This window comes from Gopherus evgoodei, chromosome 1, assembly GCF_007399415.2.
Source record: "Gopherus evgoodei ecotype Sinaloan lineage chromosome 1, rGopEvg1_v1.p, whole genome shotgun sequence".
Lineage (NCBI taxonomy): Eukaryota > Metazoa > Chordata > Testudines > Testudinidae > Gopherus > Gopherus evgoodei.
Genome location: NC_044322.1, coordinates 246,803,494 through 246,830,282, shown reverse-complemented (window position 1 = coordinate 246,830,282; position 26,789 = coordinate 246,803,494). Strand labels below are relative to the sequence as shown.

At 47.4% G+C, this 26,789-nt stretch overlaps 1 protein-coding gene across 4 annotated transcripts in view; it reads left to right on the top strand.

The window, feature by feature from the left end:
* Window positions 1–1,140: 1,140 nt before the first annotated feature.
* The window catches only part of PIK3C2G (phosphatidylinositol-4-phosphate 3-kinase catalytic subunit type 2 gamma), a 335,543-nt gene continuing 309,894 nt past the window's right edge, over window positions 1,141–26,789 (top strand). For all 4 annotated transcript variants that reach the window (XR_003997645.1, XM_030541961.1, XM_030541971.1 and 1 more), the window contains exons 1-4: window positions 1,141–1,221; window positions 17,039–17,830; window positions 20,760–20,842; window positions 26,542–26,699. Coding sequence is in view for 3 of the 4 variants with exons in the window: in XM_030541961.1 (XP_030397821.1) it covers window positions 17,135–17,830; window positions 20,760–20,842; window positions 26,542–26,699 (937 nt within the window). In the remaining variant the exon portion in view is untranslated. The remainder of the gene's footprint in view (window positions 1,222–17,038; window positions 17,831–20,759; window positions 20,843–26,541; window positions 26,700–26,789) is intronic.

The following is a 26,789-nucleotide window of genomic DNA, read 5'->3' as shown; positions in this document are numbered from 1 at the left end:
GGTATAAAGACACAACAACTCTAAGTTATGTGGGATAATTATGACAATGAAATTAACATAAATATACAAGAATGGAGAAAGATACAAGAGACTAGATGTTAGGTTATAGAATTTTTTTTTATGATGTTCTATAGTAGTATGTGGGAAATATGTAATCACATAACTGTGAATTCAGAATAGGACAGGGTTAACAGTGTGCAAGTAAGTTTTAACCTCTGGAAGTAGGATGCTTTTGATGTTAAGCTTGAAAGTTTATTGATGTATTTCCTTTGACTGATAAACAGTGGAATCAGTTCTCCTCTCCAGGCAGGTTTACATTGATATAATTTCACTGACTTCAGAGCCACTGCTCTCAATTTACCTCTGTGCTACTGAGCAGAATCAGGCTCAATATTTTATCAGAAAAGTGTGTGTGCACCTTTGATACTTTTCAATAACTGATCCTGCATGTCAGGTGAACCTATGCTTTACTCCATGCAGAACTTAAAGGGAGGGGTCAAAAGTAGCTTTATGCCACTTCTGGAGCCACTCTGGCTGGTTCCAAGGCCCTGGCACAGGACAGAACACTCTCAAGGCTCCCCTAAATTATAACAACTGTCTATGTCCCAACAGCCTGATCTGGCAGCTGGGAATAACCAAGGGCAGTGGTGCTCTTTACATGTGCCCTATGCTGGAGGTTGTGAGGGTGGCAAAGAGTTTCTCTATGAATCACAGAATATCAGGGTTGGAGGGACCTCAGGAGGTCATCTAGTCCAACCCCCTGCTCAAAGCAGGACCAATCTCCAATTAAATCCCCAAATTGCTCCCTCAGGGATTGAACTCACAACCCTGGGTTTAGCAGGTCAATGCTCAGGCCAATGCTCAAATAGAAAGATCCTCAACATGGAAAATCTCTCTATGCTAGAGAAATTCCTGAGAGACCATCTTTACCACCCCTTGCACCAGCCGGTCCAACACAAAGGGGTTGTTGGACAAGGATGAAGAGAAAAAAAGTCTGCAGCAGTTGCTATGGAGCTTCTCTTTACAGTGTGCTGGTATCAGAAAATCATGGTTTTGTATTTGTATAGTATCCGATAAGAGGAATTTACCGAAGGTCAACAAATCCCATTGAGTACTGTAGAATGACATAGCTGAATTTCACAGGAAGCCATTGAGCAGACACACTGGAATGAGTGATCTGGAAAGAACAGCATAAGAAAACGGAGTAGAAAACTGCATAAGGTAAGAAATGAAAATTAAAGCAGATTGGAGTTTGAGATAGACCTGAACGAGAGCTCTGGATCCAAACATCCCTGAACTTTGGGAATGTTTGGCTCTTGATCTGAACCTTGTTGCTTGGGCCAGTCTCTTCCTGAAACGTATGATCTTAAATAGTGGATTACTTACATTTAGTTAAAGCTAAATTTGGTTTTCTTGCATGCCACTGTTGTGTTAACTGCATATTTAAGGATGTTTGTGGCGATTTTATGCTTTGCATTTCAGTGTTTACTTTCTCAACAATCTGATCTTTTAAAGCTGTAGTCATTTTTACCAGAAAAACAACTTTGTACATAAGAGCTACTATCCCTTTTTAAGAGATCAAGGTACATAGATATGAAAACAAAAGAAGAGATTAAAATCCATTGTTCTTCATATTCAGTCATGACTAATTCAGCAACCTTGTGCATGTGGAGTATGCCCTTGAAAAGCCATATGGCTCAAAAATAATAGGTGCCTTTGGTGACTTACTCTGTATTTAGGGCTGTGTGTGAAAGAAATTTGGAACATTTTTCCTAATAAAGTGAAATGTACAAATTCTGTTTCTTTGTCAGTGTCATGAAAAAATGAAGGTTGTGGCTCTTCACTACAGTGATTGAGAGTGAAAAGCTGCTCTCGGAAGTCAAAGCTCCATTTTTCCCCATCATGCATAATGCTCTTATTGATTTCAGTGGGTGATGAGTCACTCCGTCAATGACGCACCATAATATTGTATTTGTTTGTCCTTGTATTTTTCTTAAGTTTTTTCCAGTAATGCCCACACTCTTCTAAGTCCTTACCAAAGAGTGAAGAAAGCATGATCTCTGCTCTAAGAAGCTCACAATCTAAACAGCCACTAGAATAGGGGAAAGAGTACAACATAACCAGAGTGATCAAGGTGGCAATTGATCACTTCTTGGTAATATAACTTTCTGTGTTCACCAGGAAATAAAACCCCTGTTTTTTCTATGTGAGTTTGCCAATACATAATAACTGCCCCACATACAGTGATACTTAGGGTGTGTCTACACTGTAATAGAACACCAGCAACTGGCTGTGGGGACTCTGTCTGTGGGGCTATTAAATTGCAGTGTAAATGTCTGGGCTCAGGCTGAAGGTTGTGACGGCGGAGTATCCCAGATCCTAGTTTCCAGCCCATATGTCTACACTGCAGTTTTATCACTCCCCCCAGCCCAAGTCCCACAAGCAAACGTCAGCTGACATGGGCCTGCCACAGGTGTTTTTACTGCAATGTAGACATACCCTTAGAGGCATTGATCCAAGAGAAGTGGTATTGCACCACCTACAAAGCAGTGTCTCAGCTCTTTTTCATAAAGGTTGGTCTTCAGACAGCGGACACATTTGAGAAGCGCCAGCGCAGACATGATGGCATTCCTGGTAGCCAAAGGCCCAAATGACACATTACCCCCTGTACATGTGATAGTGTTGTCTGGATCATGTTCCTGGCATCAGAGTTTTGAACCAGTGACAGCAGGTGGCACTAAAGAACAGCAACATGTATAATCTGTTGTGAAGTGGAGCAGATGTTTGTTCAGCAGCTCTGAGTTTAGTTAGATTTCTGGCACCACAGATTGTAGACATTCTCCAGTGCACTTCCTCTGTGAACATCTTACACTTGGAGTCCTTTCCACAGTCTTAATCTATACAGATGCCCTGCTTTCAGAGAAGGGAAGTTACTGGGGGACCCAGCTTTTGGGGAATGTATCTATTGGGTTTCCGGGAAGTGGGCGGGCAAAGCCTGCCCACTGCTAAAGGATCCTCCCCTAGCCTAAGGGGAGGACCCACAGGACCAGGAACCCACTGATTACAGGGGACAACTAATAAAAGAACAGGGACAGGAGCGTGGTCAAAGGGTCATAAGAAGGGAACCTGATGGGGACACCGAGCAGAGAACCCCAGACAGCACCCACTGCTCCTTGAAGGCGTCAAGGGAGCCAGCGGACGCCGCCCAAAGGAACTCGGCCCGGATTCATGAACGGACCATGGAGCGGAAACAAGCACCACAGTCATCGGAGTCTCCATCAGCCAGCCTCCTCTACCTGGTCATGTAGATGGCCTTTTTAGCCAGGGCGAGGAGGAGGTTGACCAGGAGGTCCCAGGACTTTGTGGGGCCACGGATAGGGAGTGTGTAGAGAAGGAGGTGAGGGGAAAAGTGCAGCCAGAAACGTAAGAGGATGTTAATGAGGAGCCAGTGTAGGGGCTGCAACCTGGCGCACTCTAAGTAAACGTGTGCCAGGGTCTCCCTCATGCCACAAAGGGCAGGTGTCCGGGACAAGGATAAACCACGCCAAGTACGCGCCCGTGCTTATGGCCCCATGAAGGAGCCGCCAACTGATATCCCCGGCAGGCCTCGGGACCAGGGTAGAGTATAGGCTGCCCCACCGGGGCACCTCACCCTCCAGAGGTGGCAGGAGGTCCCCCCACTTTGTATCGGGGCGGGACACGAGAGTGAGGAAGTGAAGGGTGTGGAGCACGAGTGTGTAGAGTTGTTTCCTTGGCGCAGTTTGAAACCGGACCGGCTGCAGATCGTGCAGCTGGCTTGCTGAGAAGGGGTGGGGGGGCCGGTCAGGTCTACGGGGCAGGGGCCCGATGAAAAGGTCCGGAGGGCTTGGGATGAGGGGTGGGCGGGGCGTGCCCTCCCACAGGACCCGGTCGAGGTAGGCCCGAGCAGCGCGCTGCAAAGCGGCCTCCACCTCCTGGAGTACATGCCGGGGAGTACAAGGTCTGGAGAGCCCCATGCGTTGAGCGAGCGTCAGGGGATCCAGCCAGCCTCCCCGGTCATAGTCCAGGAGGTCTCCAACCCTGGTAGCTTCTGCCAGGACCAACCTCTGGCGCACCGCGGGAGACTCCGCCACCTGCACATGGACCTGGGGATGGTGTAGCAGGGGCTCCGCGAGGAGATCTACCCCCTCGGTGGCCACCACGGACCTGGTGGCGGAGAACAGCTTCCAGATCCGGAGGAGGTCCTGGTAGAAGACTGGCAGCCCGGAGAGGTCTCGCAGAAGACCCCTCGGATCGAGATAAAGGAGCTGCTGGTCATATCGGAGCCCTCGGAAGCAGCGCAGGAAGGCGTGCACCAGTGCTCTCCACGCCAGACTACTTGCACCATAAAGAAGCCTATGCAGTGCCTGGAGGCGGAAGACGTGAATCTGAGTGCGCAGGCACTTCAGGCCCTGCCCTCCCTCCTCCAGGGGCAAGTGGAGTACCCCTGCAGGGACCCAGTGCAGTCCTGGCCAAAAGAACTCCAGCACCACCCTCCGGAGGTCGGCCAGGAAGCCCGGGGCCGGGACCAGTGTGTTGAACCGATACCAGAGCATGGACAGGACTAGTTGGTTGAGCACCAGTGCCCTCCTTCGAAGAGAAAGGCACCAGAGGAATCCTGTCCACTTCCGGAGCCGCTCTGCCGCCCTGCCCTGCAAACCTTGCCAGTTCTCCGGCGGAGACAGATGGGTGGCGGAAAGGTAAATGCCGAGATAGAGCAGTGGACCCGCGCTCCACCGGTTGGCCTGAAGCGCGGGTGTGAGGGAGCCTGCCTGCCACCTGTCCCCAACCACCAGGCCAGAGCTCTTGACCCAGTTGACCCGGGCGGAGGAGGCCGCCGAGTACACCGCCTGGCAAGCCTCCACCTGAGCCAGGTCGCCCAGGTCCTGGACCACGAGGAGCACATCGTCGGCATACGCCGACAGGACCAGCCGCAGCTCCGGCTCCCGGAGCACCAACCCCGTCAACCTCTGGCGGAGGAGACGGAAGAAGGGCTCGATTGCCAGTGCATACAGCTGGCCCAAGAGGAGGCACCCCTGCCGCACTCCCTGCCCGAAGCTGTCTGGCTCGGTCAGGGTCTAGTTGAGCCTGACCAGACACTCTGCGGAAGCGTACAGCACCTGGAGAAAACCCACAAACAGGGGTCCGAAGCCAAACACTCGCAGAGTGCCCAGGAGATACCCGTGGTCCACCCTGTCGAATGCCTTCTCCTGATCCAGGGACAGGAGGGCGAACGACAGACCATCCCTGCACCCAAGCTCCAGGAGATCCCGGACCAGATAGCATCTTTGATAACCTCTATGGCCCAGGACGGTGTAGGTCTGGTCTGGGTGGATCACGTCCTCCAGCATGGCCCCCAGCTCAGCGAGATGGCCTTGGTGACGATTTTGTAGTCCGTGCTGAGGAGCGAGACAGGACGCCAATTCCGTAAATCGTGGAGGTCCTCCTTCTTTGGCAATAAGGCAAGCACAGCTCGCCTGCACGAGAGAGGGAGGACCCCACTCTTCAAGGACTCGGCCCAGATGCTGGCCAGGTCCGGGCCGAGGACGTCCCAGAACTCCACGGTCAGCCCGTCCATGCCTGGAGACTTGTTGGTGGGCGTGCGACGGAGGGCTTCCGAGAACTCGGCTAGAGAGAGAGGCAGCTCTAGCCAGTCCCGGTCGCCCGCGCTGAGTGTCGGGAGCCCGTCCCAGAGCACTCTGCGAGCGGCAGGATCGGTCGGATACGGGGAGAAAAGGTGCGCATAGAAGGTCCGGGCCCTCTCACATATCTCCGCCGGATCCATGAGGGGGGGTGCCGTTCTCCACCAGAAGGCAGGTGACGTGCTTCTTGGGCCCCCTCCGTTTCTCCAGGGCATAGAAGAAGCGGGAGCCGCGATCCATCTCCCAAAGGAAGCGGATGCGGGAGTGAACAAAGGCACCCCGAGCCCGCTGGTCCTCGAGGACCTGGAGCTCCTCCTGGCACGCTCCGCAAAGAGATGGATCCTCGGGGCTGGCAGCCAGATGCCTCTCCAGCTCTAAGACCTCCCGTTCCAACTGCCCTATCACCGCATCCCTCCGTCGGCTGACGCCCCGGGTGTAGTCACAGCAGAAGAGCTGGGCGCGCACCTTCCCCACATCCCACCAGCGCCGTGCCGAGGGAAAGGCACGCCACTGCCCTCGCCAGGCCAGCCAGAACTCCTGGAAGGATGCCACGAAGCCCGCATCCTCCAGCAAGCTGTTGTTGAAGTGCCAATAGGCCGGCCCCGGCCTCTCCGCACTGAGAGAGGCTGTCACAGTGATGAGGTGGTGATCAGAAAAAGGGGCTGGCCGGATGCTGGAGGAGTGGGCCTGTGACAGGTGGAAGCATGACATATAGATGCGGTCCAACGGGAATGCACAACCGGTGGGCCCCCACCCGGACATAGGTGAACGTGGAGACATCGTCCGGGTGGTGGTCACGCCAGACGTCCACCAGGGAGTGATGGTTGATGATTTCCTGGAGGACATCCTAGGCGGCCGGGCTCCGCTCGGTCCCCGAGTGGTCCCACTCCTCTAGGACGATGTTGAAGTCCCCGCCCAAGACCAGGCACTCACGAGAATCCAAGGAGCCATGGAAGGCGGACACCTGCTGATAGAATGGCAGCTGTTCCGGGGCCAATGTCGGGGCATAGACGTTCACGAGGTTGACCACGAGCCCCTCCATGCGGACCCGGAGGTGCAGCAGGCGGCCCGGCACAGCCTCGGCGACCCCCAGCACCTCGGGCCGTAGGTCAGGGGGAGAACAGGGTAGCTACTCCAGCCCGACGGGTTGTGAGATATCGGAAGTAGACCCCGTCCCCCCACTCCAGCCGCCAGCAGGCTTTGGTGGTCGGATTCGTCTGGGTCTCCTGCAGGAAAACCACAGAGTACCCCCCGTCCCAAAGGAAGGAGAGCACCTGGCTCCTGCGGAAATCCACCCGACAGCTCCGGGTGTTTAATGAGGCAAAGGTGATGAGTGCCATGAGGAGGGCTGGGGGAGGTCCTCGCCAGCAGGGGTGCTCACAGCCCCATTGGGCCACGCAGCAAACTGTGACCCACCCCAAAGATGAGCAAGGAGTCTCGGAAGCTGCGGACCCGGTGGTAAGTCTCGGCACCCTGCTTCCTGGTCCTCTTGCCCTCCCCCATGAGGGCCCTCGCGGCCCGGAGGATCTGGTGGAAATCCCCCCAGCGCTGGAGAGCAAGCGCCACCTTGTTGCAGGAGCCCCTGACGTCTTCCAGGAACTCCCGCAGCTCCTCTTGTAGCGTATGGGGGGGTGGGGTCGCTGGCCTCTGGCGATCCACCGGCAGGGCCTCTGGGACAGCCCCATGGCCTACTGAGATGGGCAGGCAAGGGGCGGACCCACGACATGGTGCCCGAAGGCCGGCGCCACGCGCTCCGCCTCAGACCCCGGCTCGATGGGGGGCGGTGGAGGGAAGAGTGCAGCCCCGAGGGGGTCGGGACTGTGAAACGTAAAGGCCGCTCCCTGGGAGTCACCCTCCGGGAAAGGGAAGGAGACAGCCCCAGGGGCGTCAATAACAGCGTGGGAGGTGGAGGGGACAGGGACGGGGTCAGGAGTAAGGGCAGGGCTGGGGTCAGGAGCAGGGTTGGGAGGAGGGACAGACATGGGACTCTGAGCCGCAGGAGCTGAAACGTCAGGAGGCGGCTCCTCGTGGCCAGGCGGCTCCTCGTGGCCAGGCGCAGGGGTTTGAGGGGCAGGGAGGGGGTCCCCGGGGACACCGGGTTCAGGCTCAACCGCTGGCAGGGGAGCCTCAGCGGTGAGGGATGCAGAACCCTCAGTGGGGCCCCCACCCAGGAAGGAAACCGGTTGCCCCGCGCCACCGAGGGATACCCCTGGTGGCTCGCCTCCTGGCCGTGAGGCACCGGCCCTCGCCTCAAGAGGCTCGGCGGCCGTCAGCGGGGTGACCTCTGTGGCCGGGCAGGCAGAAGAGTCCAGGGGGCCCCCGGAGGTGGGAGTGGACGCAGCAGTGGGGGCGATGGGACACAAGGAGGGGGAATCCAGGGTGAGGTTGGCTAGGTCGGGGCCCTCTGACAGAGGGTCGTTCTCCCCCAGGGTAACTGGGGTCAGACCCAGGGCCTCGATCTCCTCAAAAAGGGAGGGGAGCTCACCGCCCATCACCCCGGGGTCGTCCCCACTCGCACCCGAGGTGACGCTCACCATGGGTGTTGTAGGGGGCACAGGCGGCACGGGGATAGGAGGGGACTCATCAGGGGCCTCCACTGGGAGGGACTGCGGAGGAGGGACGGTGGTACTCTCCAGTGCTGCCACGTCTTCCCCAGCTGGGACTGGCATATGGTCCGATCCCGTGGGCAAGGCGGAAGGCTCGGTGTCTGCGGCCCCCTTCCTGCTCTTACGGGGGCTTCCGCATCAGATGGCGCGAGCAGAGCCCGAGCCTTCCGCTTGCCCCACCTACCCTGTGCTAAGGTCCAGCCCTCCATGGCGTCACCTGTGGGCTGGTCAACAGGGGTTGGGTCGGAGGGCAGGGATGTTGGTTCGTGGACTTGGAGGGGCACTGGTGGGACAGCCGGAGGAAGGGAATATACCCCCTGGGGAGGGCCCTCTCCCATGCCCGGGGGTACCCCTGCTGCACCCTCCTCCACAGGCCCAGCCAGGGCGCAGGCAGCTTGTCTGGGCATGCCGAGGGAGGTACCCCTGCAGCCCGAGCAGGAGCAGTGATGGATTGAGGAGGAGGGGGAGGAGGGGCGGCCCTGGGCACCGGGCAGCCAGGCGCGCCAGCGATGACGGGGCCGGCACTCTGCCAGGGCTCGGGGGCCCCGGGTGCTCCTCCGAGCTGGGCCAAGGGGCAGTCCCTCCGGACGTGTCCCGTCGCCCGGAAGAGGTAATACCGGGCCTCCCCCGTAGAATAGTGCACCCGGTAATGGGCCCCCTGATAGGGGACCAGGAAGGACCCCTCGAGCGCCTCTCCGCCACGCGCCGCCGGCGGCAGTTGAAGCTGCACCTGCCGGCGGAACGAGAGGATGTGACGGAGGGCGGGGTCCCTGCAGCCCAAGGGGAGAGGGCTCACTACAGAGATGGGCTTCCCCAGAGTCGAGAGGGCGGGTAGCAGGGCGTCATTGGGAAGGAAGGGAGGGACGGACGTCAGAACAACACGGACATCCAGGTCCTCCAGCGGCTCCAGGGGGACGAACACGGCCCCCACCGCCAGGCCCTTCTCCACCGCCTCCTGGGTGGCGGCCTCCGAGGCAAGGAAGATGACCACTTTGCCACACATCTTGGAGGCCGCCACAATGGCCGTGGGCCCCACCACCCTTGCCAACGCCAACACGTAGGTCTCCATGTGGGGCGAGGTGGGCACCAGGAGGCAACGGACGCTGTGCTTCCTGGTCAAGGTGGGGAAGGGGTCCCAGTCACCGTAGGTGGTAGCGGAGGTGGCGGTCAGGGGAGATGACATAGCGGCGGGCGGGGGGGCCGCCGCCACCTGGGTGTATGCCCTGGGGGCCGGGGGAGGGGCACCCACAGAGCTGGTGGAGGGAACAGCAGGGAGGGGCACCACGGCCGATGGCGGAGCCGCGGCAGCGGTGGCAGGCTCTGCCATGGAGGGCTTAGTCTTCCGAGCAGGGCCCTTCCCCTTCTTCTTGCCCTGGCCCTTTCTGCTGGCTGGGGGGTATCCCCCAGAATCGGAGGGACATGGCAGCAGTGGAGGTCACCCCAGCGCCTGGCACTGCCGCGCTTTAGCGGCAGCAGTGGCAAGCGGTCCGGCAGTGGCGGTTGAGGCCGAAACTGGGGGGTTTGGGGGGAGAGCAGGCGGGGGAGGGGGGACAGGGGTTGTCCCAGGAGTCCCACCCGCTGCGTCTCCTGCCATGGTGAGTAGGGAGGGAGGGGAAATACCCGAGAAGGGGAGGGGAGGGGAGGGGAGGGAAAGCAGGTCAACCACTCCTCCCTGCTAGGCTGTAGGCAGGGGAGGAGGGTACCAAAAAGGGGGAAGGGGCAGAAAAGGGGACTATCAAGGACTTCTCCCTCCGGAGGTGGAGGAGTGGGGGCTGGCCAGCAAGGCCCCCCCACCCCTCGCCCAGCAGCAGTGGCAGCAAGCGGCAGCAGCAGCAGTCCAGCAAAGGAGCACTGCAGCCAGCAGCAGCAGCCCAGGAAGGGAGAAGGGGCTCTAGCCAGCAAGGCAGGCAGAGAAGGGGGAGCACTCCAGCCAGCAGGGCAGCCCAAGCAGACAGAGCTCTCCCGGTAGCAGTGGTCCCCTGCTCCTGCCCTGAAGGGCTTAAAACAGCCTTGGGAGAGGGCTGTGGCAGGGAAAGAGCTACTAGGCTGATTGGGGGAAGCAGCTGCAGCTGGGCCATGCCCCAATCAGCCTCAGCTTGCCCTATATAAGAGGTTGGGAGCAAAGCGCTCAGTAATCTCTCTCTCTTTGTGTTCAGAGAGAGAAGGGCCTGGCTGCAGGGAGCTTAACTAGGTACCTGGAGGGGACCAGGGCTGGGAACAGACTGAGGGAGCCAGGGAGGCTCTGGCCTAGGAAAGCCCTAGACTGCAGGCATGGTGAGGCCTGTTAAGTACTGGGGTTGCAAAGGGGCAGGCAAAGGCAGCAGGTCCAACCCTCCTTGCCTATGATGAGTGGCTTGTATGCTGTAGTCTGCCTCAGCGAACGGGGGCTAAGTGGTGACTGGCAGTAGCCAAGACTGAGGCAAGGTGGGGATAGGGGGTTCCCCTGGAAGGAGAGACACTGAGATTGGGGGTTACTGCCAGAGGGGCAGCACCCCAGAGAAAGAGGCATTGGGGTTCTGGGAGGGACGTGGGGCCAGTGGTAAGGTGGATCACCGCCCTGCAGAGGGTGCTCTGACAGCTGGAGAGCTAATTCCCAACAGAGACCAGCAGGAGGTTCCACAGGGGTGAGTCCACTCACTTACAGGGAAGCATTACTGAATGGGATAAATTTGAAGAATGTCTGTGTTTCATTTTAGGGTGTAAACAAAACATCTAGCAGTTCTTCACTTGCAGCTGGGATTTTGTCACATTTACATTAACACCAATCGAAAAAGCTAAATCAAAGGAATGATTCTCTTTGTTTGACTTGGTTTCCTGACATCCCAGCCCAGTTTGACTCCTGGTGTCTTACTTGTGATCCTGATCTCTGGTTTGTCTCCTGCCTCTGACCTTCTGGTATCCTGATCCGGCCTGAATCTGGTTACTGATTTGTAGTTCTGCTCTAAAGTTTGTCTCCTGCTTCTGATCTCCTGGTAAACTGACCCAGCCTACGCTTGACTCCCATCCCGTGACTATGGACTCTTCACCACTGACCACAGCTTTGGCTAGCCATGACACACCACCACATAATGTCAAGTTCTGTGACAACAGCCACCAAAATTGGTAATCTTTCTTTTCTTTAACCACTGGTAATATATACAACACAAATGCCAGAAAACAGTTTGTGGTATGCATAGGGTAGTTCAGGGCTTTGGGAACATATAAGAACTAATGTACTACCTAGCTCCTAAAGACTAAATTTTGCCCTTCAGTAAATTCTTTCAACTCCCATTGATTTCAGTGACAGCCACAAACATAGGGCAGAGTTTTCCCCACGTTTATCAAATTCTTATTCCATTCAGTTGCTGTCAGATATAGAACATCTATAATCAGTACCCTTAAGCATTTTATCCTATTTTGTTCAAGGATACTGCAAGACTTTTTCTAATTGAAATGCTGTTTAGTTTTTACTAACACACTCTCACCCTCTGCAAAGATCCTTTCGTGCATGTAAGAATCATGGAGTTGATTAAGCTCTTGGTTTTATGTGAATTCTGGATAGGCGCCTAAACCAGATAGTCTCTACCTTCAAAGTGCAGGTCTGCAACATGGAGTGTGGAGGCATATAGTCACTCTGGGAACTCCCTGAGGGGATTATGGCTGGAACAGCCTCTGTTACTCTCTTTTTATGGAGAACAGCCTTGGCTTCCCTGCGTGAGGCCAAATATTCTGGCTAGTGTGCAGGGCTGCATGGTTGGGTTATGACTCACCTTGTACCCTTTTGAGGAAGCTAGCACCATTGTCAGCACGAGCCTTGAACTGTTCCTGTGCTTCCTGAGTGCAGGGGACTGTGTTAGTGATAAGCCCACAGTTTATTCTCTCCTCCACTGCAAGCCCTTTACAGCAACTCAGCAAATAATGAGGCTGCAAAGCTTTTGCTTAACCAGTCCTTGGGAAATACCCCAGCAGAAGAGAGGTTGCCCAATTAGCCCTGCGCCACCTGCACTCTGGGCAGCAGGAAGCCACCTTAGAGAGAGACTGCTTGCTACCCAGGAATTGTGCACCTCATGTTATCGCCTCCCAAAATTCTCACAGGCTGCTTCTTGTGCCAAGCAACCTCTCTTCCCTGTATAGCATTTCACTGTGTGTAATAACAGGGATGTATGTTACCCTAAAAGATGTGTGTGATCTTACTGAAGGTGGAGACTAGTGAAATTTCCGAACCTTATTTCAGTACAGAACAGCTTCCAAATCCTTTCAGTTAGAAAGGAATTGTCTTTTGTCTGTAGTATAATTAACAGTGTAAGTTCATTCACCAGTACCTTTAAAACTAGGGTTGCCCGAATAATGTGAAAGGCAACAGACAAAAGTGCATCCCATTTCTCCTTATTATCATTTGAAATTTCCCTGGAGGAATAAATGGAAAACAGTCATCAACAAACTAAACTTGTTAAACAGGAATGAACACTCACGCCTCCTTGAATTTGAAACCTTGTAGTTCATCTGAGTGTGTCTGTGAAGTACAAAGAAATAAGACATCGTATGTGCTTCCAAACAACTAAGTGTTTCAGGTAAGAGGCTGTAACAAATATATGTATAGGTTAGCAAAATGCCTAATATTGCATTCCCGTGTTCAAGCAAAATTGAAGGATTGAGCCCAAAATGCATGAGTTTATGATGTGTATATTGTTCTGCCATCAGCTCTTCAGAGTAAGGAAAGTATCTGAATGTTTGGAAAGTGCTTTGCACATTGTGGACATTACACAGTGTTGCAACTCTTGTGATTTTTTTTTTATCACCAATTTCATGATATTTGATGTGGGGGAGGGTTTCTTCTTAAAATCCCAGTTACTGGAGCAAGGCAATTATGTGAAAACCTTAGCTTTCATCTTAAAAGAAAAAGGAAATGTCTAGTCCTCATGGCTGCACAGCTTAAAAAAACATGAACCATAGAAACTCAAAAAAACAGAAGGTGAATAAAATGAATGTCAAACTACTTTTAAAAAATCTTGTTCGGGGCAGGGACTGGTTCAAACTTCTTGAACATTTGGCATTGTCAGTGCTGTTACTGTAATACTAATTATACCAACAATAATGAAGGACCTGTCCTACTTATCAATAGAACTTTGGACAAGGATTTGAGTGAGAGTAGGTGTAGACCAAATACTGAGCCTGATCCTCCCAGAAACTGAGCACTTCCTGAAAGGCACAGAGAGTACCTCGGTAGGACCCAGGATATGGCAAGCTGAAATTCCAGTCTAAATGGCTAATAACTACTTGTCTACAGTTGTCTACTCTATCAATACAAAGTCTGTATATATATACAGCTTTATACCCAATGTGTTAATAACTCATAATGAATCAGGTCTGTGCTTGTTGCAGCAGAGTAGAGGTTTGTCAGGTAGATGATTCCCTACCTGATTTGGCAGCATCCCTAGTGCAGGGTTTCTTGGGCTCCATCATCCTCATGTTGGCTCTAACTTAAATAAGATTGCAGTGATCCCAAGAGACTGTGTGCCCGATGAGAACAGTAGGAATGCAGAAGTGGCTACACCCTCTCCAAACTCTAGCACAATACTTACACTGGTTCCAACATTGCAGAATTTGTTAGCATGACACCTCCTGAGCAGCACAAAGGCTAAAATGAAGGAGATAGATATTTATCTATATATATCTCTGTATGAGAGGGAGAACACATGATGCAGTGGTATGGATATAAAACCTTTATTGCATAGGATAGGACATTGTGCTTGAGAGACAAAGCCATGAAGGAGTTATGCAGATCATTGCAAGGACATGCCATTAAACATTTACCATTTAAGTTGTTCGTACTGCTGAGAAAAAATGGAAACATTTAGAAATGTTTAGCACTTAAAAAGAAGTATTTGTAGTATTTTTTGTTCCCCCAAAATTCAAAGTAAGTATATATTTTGGGGGGGGGGGAATGAGAAATTTATTTTTAATTTAAAAATTTTCATTAGATTTTCTGGTTGAAAAAAATCAAAATTAATTTTTTTTCAATTTTGGGGGGCATTATTTTGATCTTAACACTTTTCCCCTTTCTCTTTTCCTTACTCTCTCTCCTTCCCCCCTCCCTTCAAGAAAGCAGAGGGAAGGAGGTTTGTAAAATGGAAAGAGAAGACTTTTTTTTTCCCATTAGAAAAAGGTGGATTTAAAAAAAGTGGTGTCCCCTCCCCCACAACGTCAAAGGGTTTTTAATCAAAAAATTCAACCAGCTCTGTCACAGAGATCACTTTCCTTCAGTAACTGCTCTAATGCCTAGTAACACATTGAAGTACCTATACAAAATTTATCAATTGTCAAATCCTAATCAGGCTAATAAGATACATATATAATTAATAGATATTATGTGAACCTTTGTCTATTTGATTTGGTTACTATTTGATTACTAGCATGATGTCTGCTACATGGGTGCAAAGAGGTAACTCAGTCCTGTGTGTAGGTTGCACGTCTGCAAGAACCTAAAGTCAATGTCTTTAGACAGCCCAATCACAGGTTCTTATCTGAAAATACAGGTGTCAAGGCCTATTCTTGTTTTGTTTCTGTCTGGGGGGAGTGGGAGTTAGGGAAGGGCACAAACACTCCCCATCTGAGGACTGAGCCAGGCCCTTCAGGTGAGAAATTTTTAAACAAAGCAGTTGGAAACTGTCAAAATCCTCAAACCTGATGCACAGACAAGGTCTTCAGAGAAACAGGTAACATGTTCCCCCAGAAGACTGAGGAGATACTACCAGGGATGGATCAGGCCTACCTAAGCTTATCATTCCTGTCAAGACATAGGGCATGTCTACACTACAATCTTAAGATGACCTATGTTGGATGTCCACACTACCCTCCTTCTGTTGGTGCTGCGCATCCTTACCAGGAGCACCCCACGGACCGAAGAGGGTCACTGTATGGGCCTGAGAGCCAGGGCTCTCAGCTCCACACGGTTCCCTGCCAGGAGCCCAACTGCGCCCTGGGGCGTCTCACCTCCAGTGACAAGATCCACTCCTAGATTCTGGTCAGCTGCCGTGCTCCTGGCAGGGAACCCCAGCGGGGAGTGGGAAATCCAGCCAACAGCCAATGTAAGAAATTCATTGTCTACACAGACACTGCGTCACCCTAATTACACCGATAGAAGCCCTATGCTTCTCATGGAGGTGGAGTTGTTATGCTGGTGTAGTAAGGCACTTACATCGACAGGAGCAAGACTATACACATTGACACAGTTATGTCAACATAAGCTGCCTTATATCATCCTAACTCTGTAATGTACATCAAGCCTTAAGTAAGACAATATGCATTTAGGTCTTTTTGTTATGTTAATCCCTTTCTTTCCAATTGCTATAATCAGATAGATAGACACTTTTTTTGAAGACACTGTTTGGTGTTCTTGCATTTACCCACTGTGCACAGCTCCTGAAGGGAAATCTATAGCAGAGGTCACATCCAGTTGGACCTGCTGTGGAAACATGATTGGTAAATGGGTACTGTAGCCAAAGACCCACTCTAAAAATGGGGTGACTTGCAGGATTCCAGTCTGAGAGAAGTGCGTATGCTGGGTCTGTCCCTTGAGAGGGGTGCCCAAGGAAAGACCGAGGATCAAAGGTACAGTTAACCCTGGAGCTGTGACAGCAGGTCTTGGAGGTTTCCATATCACAAAATCCAATTTTCATCCTCCTTTTCCTTCTGATTATGGGTGAGTAGTCTGAGTCAAGATAGTTTCATCAAAATAATAATAAAAAAGTTATGTTGAATCCTCTACTATAATATAGATTTCAGTGCATAGCATTATCATCTAAGCTAATACATTATAGATTTTAGCAGCATATTGAAAAACTATGTGATTTCAGCCTCAGTAATTTACAAGAGATCTTTTTGTTTCAATAGTATTTCTATTCTGAAAGAAAGGGTATAAATAGTCCATTAAAATATTAAATCAAATGGGTTTTATTTCTTCTATTTGAAAAAGTAGGGAACACAATTGTGTATGGCTTGTGGTAGCTGCTGTTCCCTGCCATTTGCCCTCTGAAGTTTTGAAGACACACTGCTTTTGCTGTTGTGCCCCCTCCAATCCCAGGACTCAAAATAGTTGCATAGCCAACTTAACCGCACCTTTTTATGAACACATGCACATGCTTATAGGTCAATATATGTTTACTGGTCTTGTTTCTGATCTCATTCTAATTAAATGTCATATGGGTAGGGAGACTAAATTGGCTCACTGATATTTGCCTTGATTTATATGATAAACTCCAAATTGTGCATAGTGACTACAGAAGAGTATAGAACTGTGTCCATTGACTTGCAGTATGACCTTGGCCAAGTCAATTAATCTCTTTGTGCCTCAAAATACACCTCTATAAAATGCATAGTATAAGGAGAGGTTTTCAAGGGCACAAAAGAGAAGTAGACAGCTAACTCTCTTTTGTACCTTTGAAAAAATCTCCCCCCATATTGACCAACCTCACAGGGGTATTGTGGAAGAGCTTTGAGATCCTTGGATAAAATGTGCTATTCAACTGTAAAAATAATAAGGAATTTAAAATTATTTATTTGGAGACTGCAGAAATGGGCATCTTTAGTTTTAATGACCACAAATATTATTCAACAGTACAGAAACCAAGGACCATTCTCCATCTGTTTCATATGGTGGGTTTCACTCTAGGTACCAGATAAGAGAGAGGATCTTATACCCTATGGAGAGAACTCTAAAATGAATGTCATTTATATGTACAACTTACAGCACATTAAATTCATTTTAGCTGGTTTTATTTTGTTTTGTTCCAGTGAATATAAAGCTCAAATTCTGCAGTGTTACTCATTGTGACTTTGAAACTGTGGCAAGTCTCCTGTGTGTTAATAAGATTGATGGGCTAAAGAAGCATGGCTTACTTTTGGAAAATGCCTTTGACACAAGATGAGTTACAAGAAGAACAATCTGAGGAACAAGCGTCTTACTCAATGTATCATTTTAATCCTGATAGCCAAGTCAGTCTAGGACTTGATCAAATAGTTGGTGAAGGCAGCAGTGAAATACCCTTTTATGGTCCAGCATATTCACATGACCTTGAAGAAAATGATTTTTTCTTGGATGCAGCAGAAGAACATTTATATGGAGTAAATCCACCTCAAATTCCTCATAGGGATCTTTACTTTGGAAGCCCCACCTCACACTGGCAGCAAGTCAGGGTGCCACCAACAATTGGCTTCAGACCTTCTTTGCTATCAGGATGTAGTAACCTCTCAGTTGAGAATTCCTACCCCACATACCCCATTGGAACACTTTATGACTATTGTCCACATGGAGGAAATAACTTGAGTCCAACTGCAGATGAATTTGGGTCAGATGTGGAGAAAGAGAATAAAAATCTGAATTTCTATATAGGCTTTGAACATATAGACTATCAATATCCCGTTTTCTCAGACGACAATGCAAGTGGACAAGGAATGAAAGCTAAAAGGAGAAATGACAGTAAAGCTTTCCTTGTGAGCTCTGGGGAAACATACTTACCAAACCTACCTAGAGAATTGACCACAGGACCTATCTGGACCAGCATCAGCTCTGCAGACAGCACAGAGGTATGTGCCAAATTTGTATGATTGAAAGACTTAAAGATCTTGGTTTTGACTGTCCCCTGTCTTACATCTTGTGTACTCACCCACACCTGTGTGAAGTGGGTGAGAAATGGCTCTCATTCTGCACATGTCAATGGGCTTTGGATCAGGCCCACTGAAGCCAGTTGAAAGAATCCCATTGATTTTAATGGGCTTTTGGAGCAAGTTCTGAATAATTACACATGAGGTGAGGCAGTGGGTAATCAGGCAGCAATTTTTTTTTTCTTACTCAGTTTTTCCTGTAATGCTTTTATATGTTAGAGGAAGCTACCTTTGTAAATAAACAGTACATTGACTCTTCTTGATGATTAGTTGGGAGGAAAAGCTTCTAAATTTTACTCTCTTTGTAGAATAATCTGTCTTTTCAGAAGAGAACCAAGCAGCCCATAAGAAATCACTTAAGAAGGGAAAGGAAACTGCTTAGTCTAACTAATAAGAATTTTATGTTGGCCAGATCTGTCCTCTATCTTACTTGTGGCTTACCGAACTTACACTTAAATGTGTGGACATATCTCTTCTATCTGCCCATTAAAAAAGACTGCTTCATTTTTTAGAGTAATGGAACCAGTTTCTCTACTGATGTGATTGGTTTAACTTCATTGATTCTAATGGAAGTAGGCCAATTTGGACTAGCTGAGGATCTGGTCTGTGGTCCAAAATGCTCCAGTGGTGTATACTATAGTAGTGCACTTTTGGACCACTAACATTGTTTGAATCATTGGACTGTTACTACTCTAGAGCAAATGGTAGAGCAGAGTATTTTAGGGTAGGATCTCTCCAGCTTTTTTACAGGGGGCACAAAAGAGCTATAATAGCAGGGCATTATGCTGAATCTGTTTTGCTGTGTGGCCAAATTTGCTATCTCTCTCTCTGTTCAAGATGACTTGTTCTAATCCTGAGATTTGGCACAATGACTATTTTGACCCCAATCTGCTTGCTTTTATGTATGTGTATTTTTTAAATAAATATCTTTTACTGTAACTGAACAGGTCTTCAGAAGTCAGATCCCTCTCTGGCTCTTGTTGTCTTTTTGAACCAAGTTTTTTTTCTCTTTCTCTTGCCTTCCTTCAAGCGTTCAAGTGCTCCATTCAGGGATATTGGAGGGGCGGGGGAGAGGGTGTTAATTTCCTGGTCTTCCAGTCTCCATTTCCCTCTCTGATGTTCTCTCCTCTCTTCACTCTTTTTCTTTTCCACAACCTCACACATTTCCCTTCCTCATAATGGTGACCCCCACCCACCTCTTGGTCAGCATTCTGAAATATTTTGGGAATCCTGAAGTATCCAGATATATGTGGGGAGAAGTACTTCAAGTCACTCTACAGTGACCCTTTTCAGATAGCTAGGGCATGATGCTGCAAAGTGCTGAGCATCTCTTGACCTTATTCAAAGCAGAAGGTGCTGAACACCTTGTAGGATCAGACCTTGTGTGAGTAAAGTTGACTTATTATAGACCTCAGTCAAAACTCCACTCCAGACCACTTCACAAAAGCTAAGAATCACACCAAGGTCTGGAAATTGTGGTTTGTGCCTCTCTCTGATGTTTACAGGCTGAAGAAAATCTATTCCTTGTAAGACTATGGTTGACTGCACAGGGATTTGATGGTGGTTTTAAAAAGGGTGAATTAACAATTTCTAATTTATTTGGTGCCTTTCCTCCTGGAGGTCCACAAAGCACATTGCAAACAGTAGCTGCAGCTAGGAGAAGTGATGCTAGCAAAGTCCATCTTTGCCTTTGCATTCTCAGAGTGGAACATGCTCATTCACTCTGTGACAACAGTACATGTGTTCTGGTCACATGTAGCTGATGTGAGAGGATGGAGCATTCTCATTGGGGATGGAATCTTCAGAGATTTCAGCTGTTGAATTCTGCACTCAGCATGTGTAAACTGAGATTTTTCTAAGGCTTCTAACTTGGCCAAATGTGGGCAGATTTCCATGGGAACAGCAAAAGATCATCTTCCTGCCACATTTCAAGTCTCTGCTCGAAAGCATGCAGTCGCATGTGCTTCTTAAAGAAACAGTCTTGAGAATTTTTTAACATGGACAAAATGTATTTTTCCCTAATTCATTTTTGGAAATAATGGAACCATTTTGGTTGAAACTTTTTTTTTTTGGGTGTGAGGAGGAATCAGAGTGAGGCACAAAGACGGCATGGAAAATTTCAGCCTCAACTTTTAAAGTCTGACAAAGTTCTATAAGATGCAAACCTGCAGGCAGGCCAGGGCAGCTCACACAGCTGCCATGACTCCCTCTTCCAACAGAGCCTGCAGTAACTCATGGCTCAGGGACACTGCAGCAACTCAACTACAGTGACTTATCCCTTAAGCAGAGCCTGCAGTGAGTCAGCACTCAGGTTTGCTGCAGCAGCCTATACCAGATCAGGGCCCAGGTAATATGACCCCCAGGCACAGGAATTTCATTGAGCCCGCCAGAGCTTCAAGTTAGTCTGTGCAATAGCAGTACTCAGCCAGGAACCTTTGTGCTTCTGCACAATGTTAAACTTCCTAGGCTTCCAGCCTTCCTTGATCCAGTTATTATTCCTGTCCTAACTTTGTCCTAGACTTGTTCATGGCCATATCAGCCTTGTCCATGCCCTATGCCAACTATACTTCAGCCCTATTATTGATGTGCTCCAGCCCTGCACCCATAGGCGCCAACTCCGTGGTTGCTCCGAGGCTGGAGCACCTATGGGGAAAAATTGGTGGGTGCTCAGCATCCACTGGCAGCTCCCTGCCCTGCCCCGGAGCCCCAGCTCACCTCCACCTCCTCCCCTGAGTGTGCTGCTGCATCCTGCTTTTCCTGCCTCTGTCCCAGTGCTTGGTGCTGTGAAACAGCTATTTCACTCAGCAAGCCTGGGAGAAGGGGGAATGCATTTAATTTTGGTATTTTTTAGCTTGCAGGTTGGTCTATCCAGCTGGTTGAAGTGAATCAAGGGAGTAATGAAAGTATTGCCTCCTTTTGCAATGGAGTGAAGAAGTAAGTAATGAAAAAACTTTATTCAACCATGACATTTATCTCGCTAATATTAATTGGATGATTATTTCTACATTTCTGAACAATACCACAATTTCAATGTCTTTAAATATGGAAAAACTCTTAATTTTGGTTTAGAGATTAATATGAACAAGCAAGTGTAGTAGAAAAAATATTTTGTGTCCTTGCCACCCTCTTTATTATTAAGTAGTAAATTGACCTCTTCAAAGTTAATGTTTTTCAGTGTACTGAACATAAAAGATGTTTCATCCCACTTCTTTCACCAGCTCTAATGCCTCTGGGGTTTGGGACTGGAAATTGAAAGTTGGCTGGGAGATAGTCCTGATACAGGAGAAGTGTTATTTGCTGTCCTCGTGAAAACTCTATTTTGGCCAAGTTTTAAAGTTTTGGATAATTACCATCTGCACATGGATAATAGAGCAGAATTGGCACTTGAACTGTTTAGAAAATTAAGGGACATCTGCACTGCATATCTTGCCATGCCTGCAGTTAGGTGCCTGCCTGCTTATCTACTTTCCTTCAGCAAAATACCCTCTGGTCTTAGTAAAGGTGCACTGGGCTGGGAGCCTGAATGTCATGAGTTCAAATTTCATCTGTTTCATTGATAAGCACTGATTATTGAGCACAAGTCATTCATTAATGTCCAGGCACTCCTCTTCCAAAGCTAGGAATAGAATCTCAGAATCCTGATACCTAACATTCCACTTTTGTCTAGAAAACAACTGTGTAACCCACTGACAAACTGTGTAACATTCCACTCCAGTGGATGTTCCACTTAGAGGATAATAGGCTATTATTGCTACCAGGTACTACCTTAGTGTTCCAACCCTGCTAAGCAATAGAGTTGGGCTTTTACTGTCCCATAGGATAGAATTTTTCTTTCTTTCAGTTTTCTTTAAAAAAAACAAACTAGAAAATTCATTTTTAAAAAAAACAAGAATATTAAGAAATATAAGATTGAAAGTTGCCCATACAACCTCAGCTGAGTCCCAGTATTGGTATTTATTATGATAAAGTCTTTTTAGTAACATGGTCACATACTAATTTTTACCCCCAAAGAACTATTTTAGGTATACAAATATATATTATCCATTTACATTGAGATATTGAGTCAGTTTTTTGCAAGGCCTTTCAAGACCTGTCTGTATAAAAATGTCTTTCTAATTCATCTTAATGGCTCTGAAATTAGCTGAATATATTTTTAGCTCCATGGAGAGGTTGTCCATCCCCCAAATATGCTGCATCAGAGATTTCACTGTTTCCCTTTTTTCATAGTGCGTCAGTCTGACTCCCCTTTCTAATAGCATCAGATTCATGAAGGCATATGCCACATGACATACTTTCTGTCAGATACTCAAATTGTTCTGTCCAAACATTGTACATTTTAACTTTCCACTCCAATTACAGGAAAAGACTCCTATTGATTTTCTGAATTAATGAGTTTATTTACAGTATAGGAAGATTAATGCTGTATAGGAAGATAAATAGAAATGAAGCTGTTTCTATTTGGCCGTAGCTTGTTTTATGTGTGTCCGTGGCAAACTCTTTCTTTTTGTTTTATCAAAATAAGAACTCATCCTCAGGAGATGATGTCACACCAAGGAAAAGACCAAGGAAAAGACCAAGAAAAATCTCCATTAGATTTGCACACAACTAACCCGTTCAGTCTTACTGAGCTTCCCCCAAGTCCCTAAAGAATCTTAGTAACTGTCAGGTTTTATAAATCAGGCAAAATATCTAATTCAAACTCTACATCATGGAAACTTACAGCTCCAGTTAGTAACTCAAGTAGAAACCCATTATATTTTTCTCCAGGTAACATTTGTACAGATAGCAACCCATAATTGAAACATTTCATTGTATCAACTTTAAAGCAGTTTCCATAATCTCTTTACCAGGTTTCTTGGTACAGTTATGGAACAGGCTTTAGCAAATGTCCTTCCACGGATAGTTTCAGAATCCTTTTTCAAATGAATTTGACACTAAAAGATACCAAATTCACAGTCTCAAGGTTCAGTGCTATGAGGTGTTGAACTGACTTCATCAGGAGCGGAGTATGCACTGCACCCCAGAGGAATGCTCAGCATCTTTCAGGGTCAAACCCCTGGAAATGATAGTCCTCTATTTATGTACAGCATGGGCAGCAAGCAATACAGATTTTCCCCAGGCTGCCAAGCCTCTGTACCTCAGCCCTCAGCCCTGATTTAGGGGTGAGAGGGTAATTAAGTCTCCAGCATTCAATCCTTGTCATCTATACGGAGACAGCTTACAAGGGTGAAGCTTGTGAGAGTGGAAATTGTGATGTGTTCATGATCCACAAACGAAGCTACACAGGCAACTACTTTCACATAGTCACGAAACCTCCTTTTTATAGAATAATGAATTCTGTTTCTAGTATAAATTTAGCACATGTACTGTAGGTAGTGTGACTTTCCATTATACCACTGAGCTACCATGTTCACTAGCTTTTCGTTATAAGTAATGCACTACTTCATTGTATAATTAGCTTTGGAAACCTAGATTTCTCACACACACACCCAATGTTATAGGAACGTGTATGCAATGAAAGCAGAGTTCATACTGGTATTTAAATGAGTTAGGAACCAGCTCTGAGATGTAATATTAGAAATGACCTTATAATGAAGAGATTTATACAGAGAACTATGCCACAAAATATACTGTTATCAGAGACGATATAAAATGCTGCCAAATCAAGATACAGCATGCTGCTTGAACACAAAAGAATGCAATGTGCTTACTAAAGAATATTTGATTTTAGTTACTAAAATGCAGGTCAATTTAGTGAAATGTAAAACCTCAGTTGGTAGGATATGTACTCCTATCTGATGCAATATAGTGTATTGGGGAGGAGGGATAGCTCAGTGGTTTGAACATTAGCCTACTAAAACCCAGGATTGTGAGTTCTTTGAGGGGGCCACTTGGGGATCTGGACAAAAACTAGTACTTCTAGTTCTATGAGATAGGTATATCATCATATTTTCAATCCCAGCTGAGAACCATGATGTCTCTAGATTTCAATGGCACGCCAAAGGGGACTTGAAATTGACCTCTGGTAATTGGAAGAAGAAGGAGTATATAATGCACTTACGTAGTAGCAGATTTCCCTTTAGTGACTTGACTTGATGACTAGAACAGGTTTCCTATAAGCATCTACAGGAGTTTCCTTAAACTTAAATAAGAGAAACCCATATTTTTGGTGATGAAGGTTCCAGGTTTGATCCTAGACCTGGTTGAAAACAGATACAATTTTTTGTGTCAGATTTTGCACAGAAAATGTTTTGACTAGCTGTATTCAATCTTTGCTGAGGCCTTAGTATCTGTAAGTTTATGTGCCCAAAGCTAGTTACACGATCTCCTTAGAAATCTGTCATTAAGAACATTGCTTTAATAGAAGACAAGAGTGAATATGTAAGAGCAAAATCTATGGAACTTGGAAATTGTAAAGAGAATAATAACACAAAATTCTGTTTACAGTGGTAAGGCTTCTTACCAAAAGGCTTACCCTGTGATCAAACCTAATAAAAGATCATGATAGCAGAGTCCTCAGGAAGGGTGATGGTGTTAAATGCAAGTGGAGAGATTATGGTGCCAATCTTTATGCCTCACCAGAGCCACCTATGATACAGGACAACAGAAAAGAGAGAATGAGCCATTAACCCTGTGAGAGTAAGTGATGTGTGCTATTACAAAAATGAAGACTGGGAAACACGAGACATAGACAAGAATTGTTAAAAAGTGATTGGCATATGTGGTACTGATTATATATGGAAAACATATAATGATGTACGGATGACTGGAAATTGGCCAGGAAAATGGACAAAGAGAATTTCTATGCCGTTACCAAAGAAGGGAGGCATAATAGAGTGTAGTAACAATTATACATCTCCTTGATGTTGCATGCAGGCAAAATGCTGCTCTATATAATCCAGGATCACATGCAACAAAAAATAGAAGCAGGAATACCACCACAAAAAGCTGGTTTATGAAAGGGTCAAGTCACATATGATCAAATAGTGAATATCCATAGTCCCATTGAAAAATGCAGTATAATCACCCATTGATTATGTGCTTAATTTGCTACTCAAAAGTTGACACCATCCAACATGACAGTTTGTATCTTTGGCAGACAAAGCATCTTATTGAATTTATTACAAGTCTCTACCATCACCAGCAGACTGCAGTGCAAACAGCAGTAGGCAATGGTGAGTGGTTTTCCATTGGGCAAGGTGTGAGGCAACTGTGTATTTAGAAGGAGCTGGGATTTCCATTAGTGAACATCTCTTAGCTAACCTCAGGTATGTTGATAACATGACCCTCTTTTCTACAACCACCAATGCAATGAGTGTTGGAGTCTATGAAAATAGTTTGTGTGGAATATGGACTATTCTGTAAACGAAGAAAACAAAGTGCTCGTACCTTGACATGATTAACAAAAATGAAATGCAAGTGGGCATCAGGATTAATAGACAACCTGTAGAGGCAGTACATGAATTTAATTATCTGAGATTATATATACCCAACCAAGGATGCTGTTCTAAGCAAATCAGTAAAAGACTGGGGATGGCTCACTCAGAAACTGGAAACGTGGCATCTCAATGTATGAAGTTGTGACTTATAAAAAGCCGAATATTTTTCCATAGTGATTTATAGATGTGAATCTTGAGAAGTTAATGCTTCTGACAAGAAGAAAATTGCAGCTTTGAAATGTGATGAAGACTTTCTTGCATATCCTGCAGATAGGCATTCATCTTTTTTTCTCTGTTAGAAATATTGTTGGAGTGGAGCAGACCCTGATATCAGAATTCACAGTCGCAAATGTATATACTTTGGTCCTATTAGGTACAGAGTTGAAAGGGGGAGGAGGGAATCATAATAGACGGCAACCAGTGAAGAAATGGATGAATGCTGTGTGGCAAATCACTGGAAGGTCACCTTGCTGAGTGCTCGAAATTTAGCAATGGATTGAGAAGGCTTCCAAAAATTCTGCTATGATGTCACCATTATTCGGACATGAATAAATGGGCAGAATACACTCATTGCATCATGGTGAAATTATTTTGATCACAATACAGTGATGTCTCTGGCTACACTCCCTTTGACTTTAGTAGGACTAGGATTAGACCCACACAGTGATTCTGTTCATAATATTGCATACTGTGGCCACGTCCAGACTAGGAATTAAAATCGATTTTAGATACGCAACTTCAGCTACGAGAATAACGTAGCTGAAGTCGAATTTCTAAAATCGAGGTACTCACCAGTCTGGACGGCGCTGCATCGATGTCCGCGGCTCTCCGTGTCGATTCCGGAACTCCGTTCGGATTGATGGAGTTCCGGAATCGATGTAAGCGCGCTCGGGGATCGATACACCGCGTCCAGACTAGACGCGATATATCGATCCCCGAGCAATCGATTTTAACCCGCCGATGCTGGGCTGTAATTGATGGCTATTTTACCAGTGGTTCTCTTATTTAATGAAACATGAAATAGGCAGCAGTTATCTCACTGAGATGTCTGACAGAAGTAGATTTGTTCATAGCATCAGCATATAAATTTTTTCTTAATATCTAACCATACCGTTGTTTATGGCATATTGTGGTAGTTTTGTCTCAAGTTACAGGAGAGCTGCAATATATCAACTTATCATATGTTCTCTCCAGAATCAGAGACGCATATCCTGCTTTTGATTTGACAACAAATACTGGGAAGATTTGGAGTATCACAACAACATTATCAGATGAGATCCTTTGTAAATCAAAATTCAAAGTTAGCATTTTGACAAACTGTTCATCTCCTCCACTGCATCTTACACCATGTGGTAAGTGCTTTGGGTTTCTTTAGCCTTCCAGAATTCAGTTCTTCAGTTCTACTAAAATACACAAACTTTTTTGTCATCTTGCTAGGTACT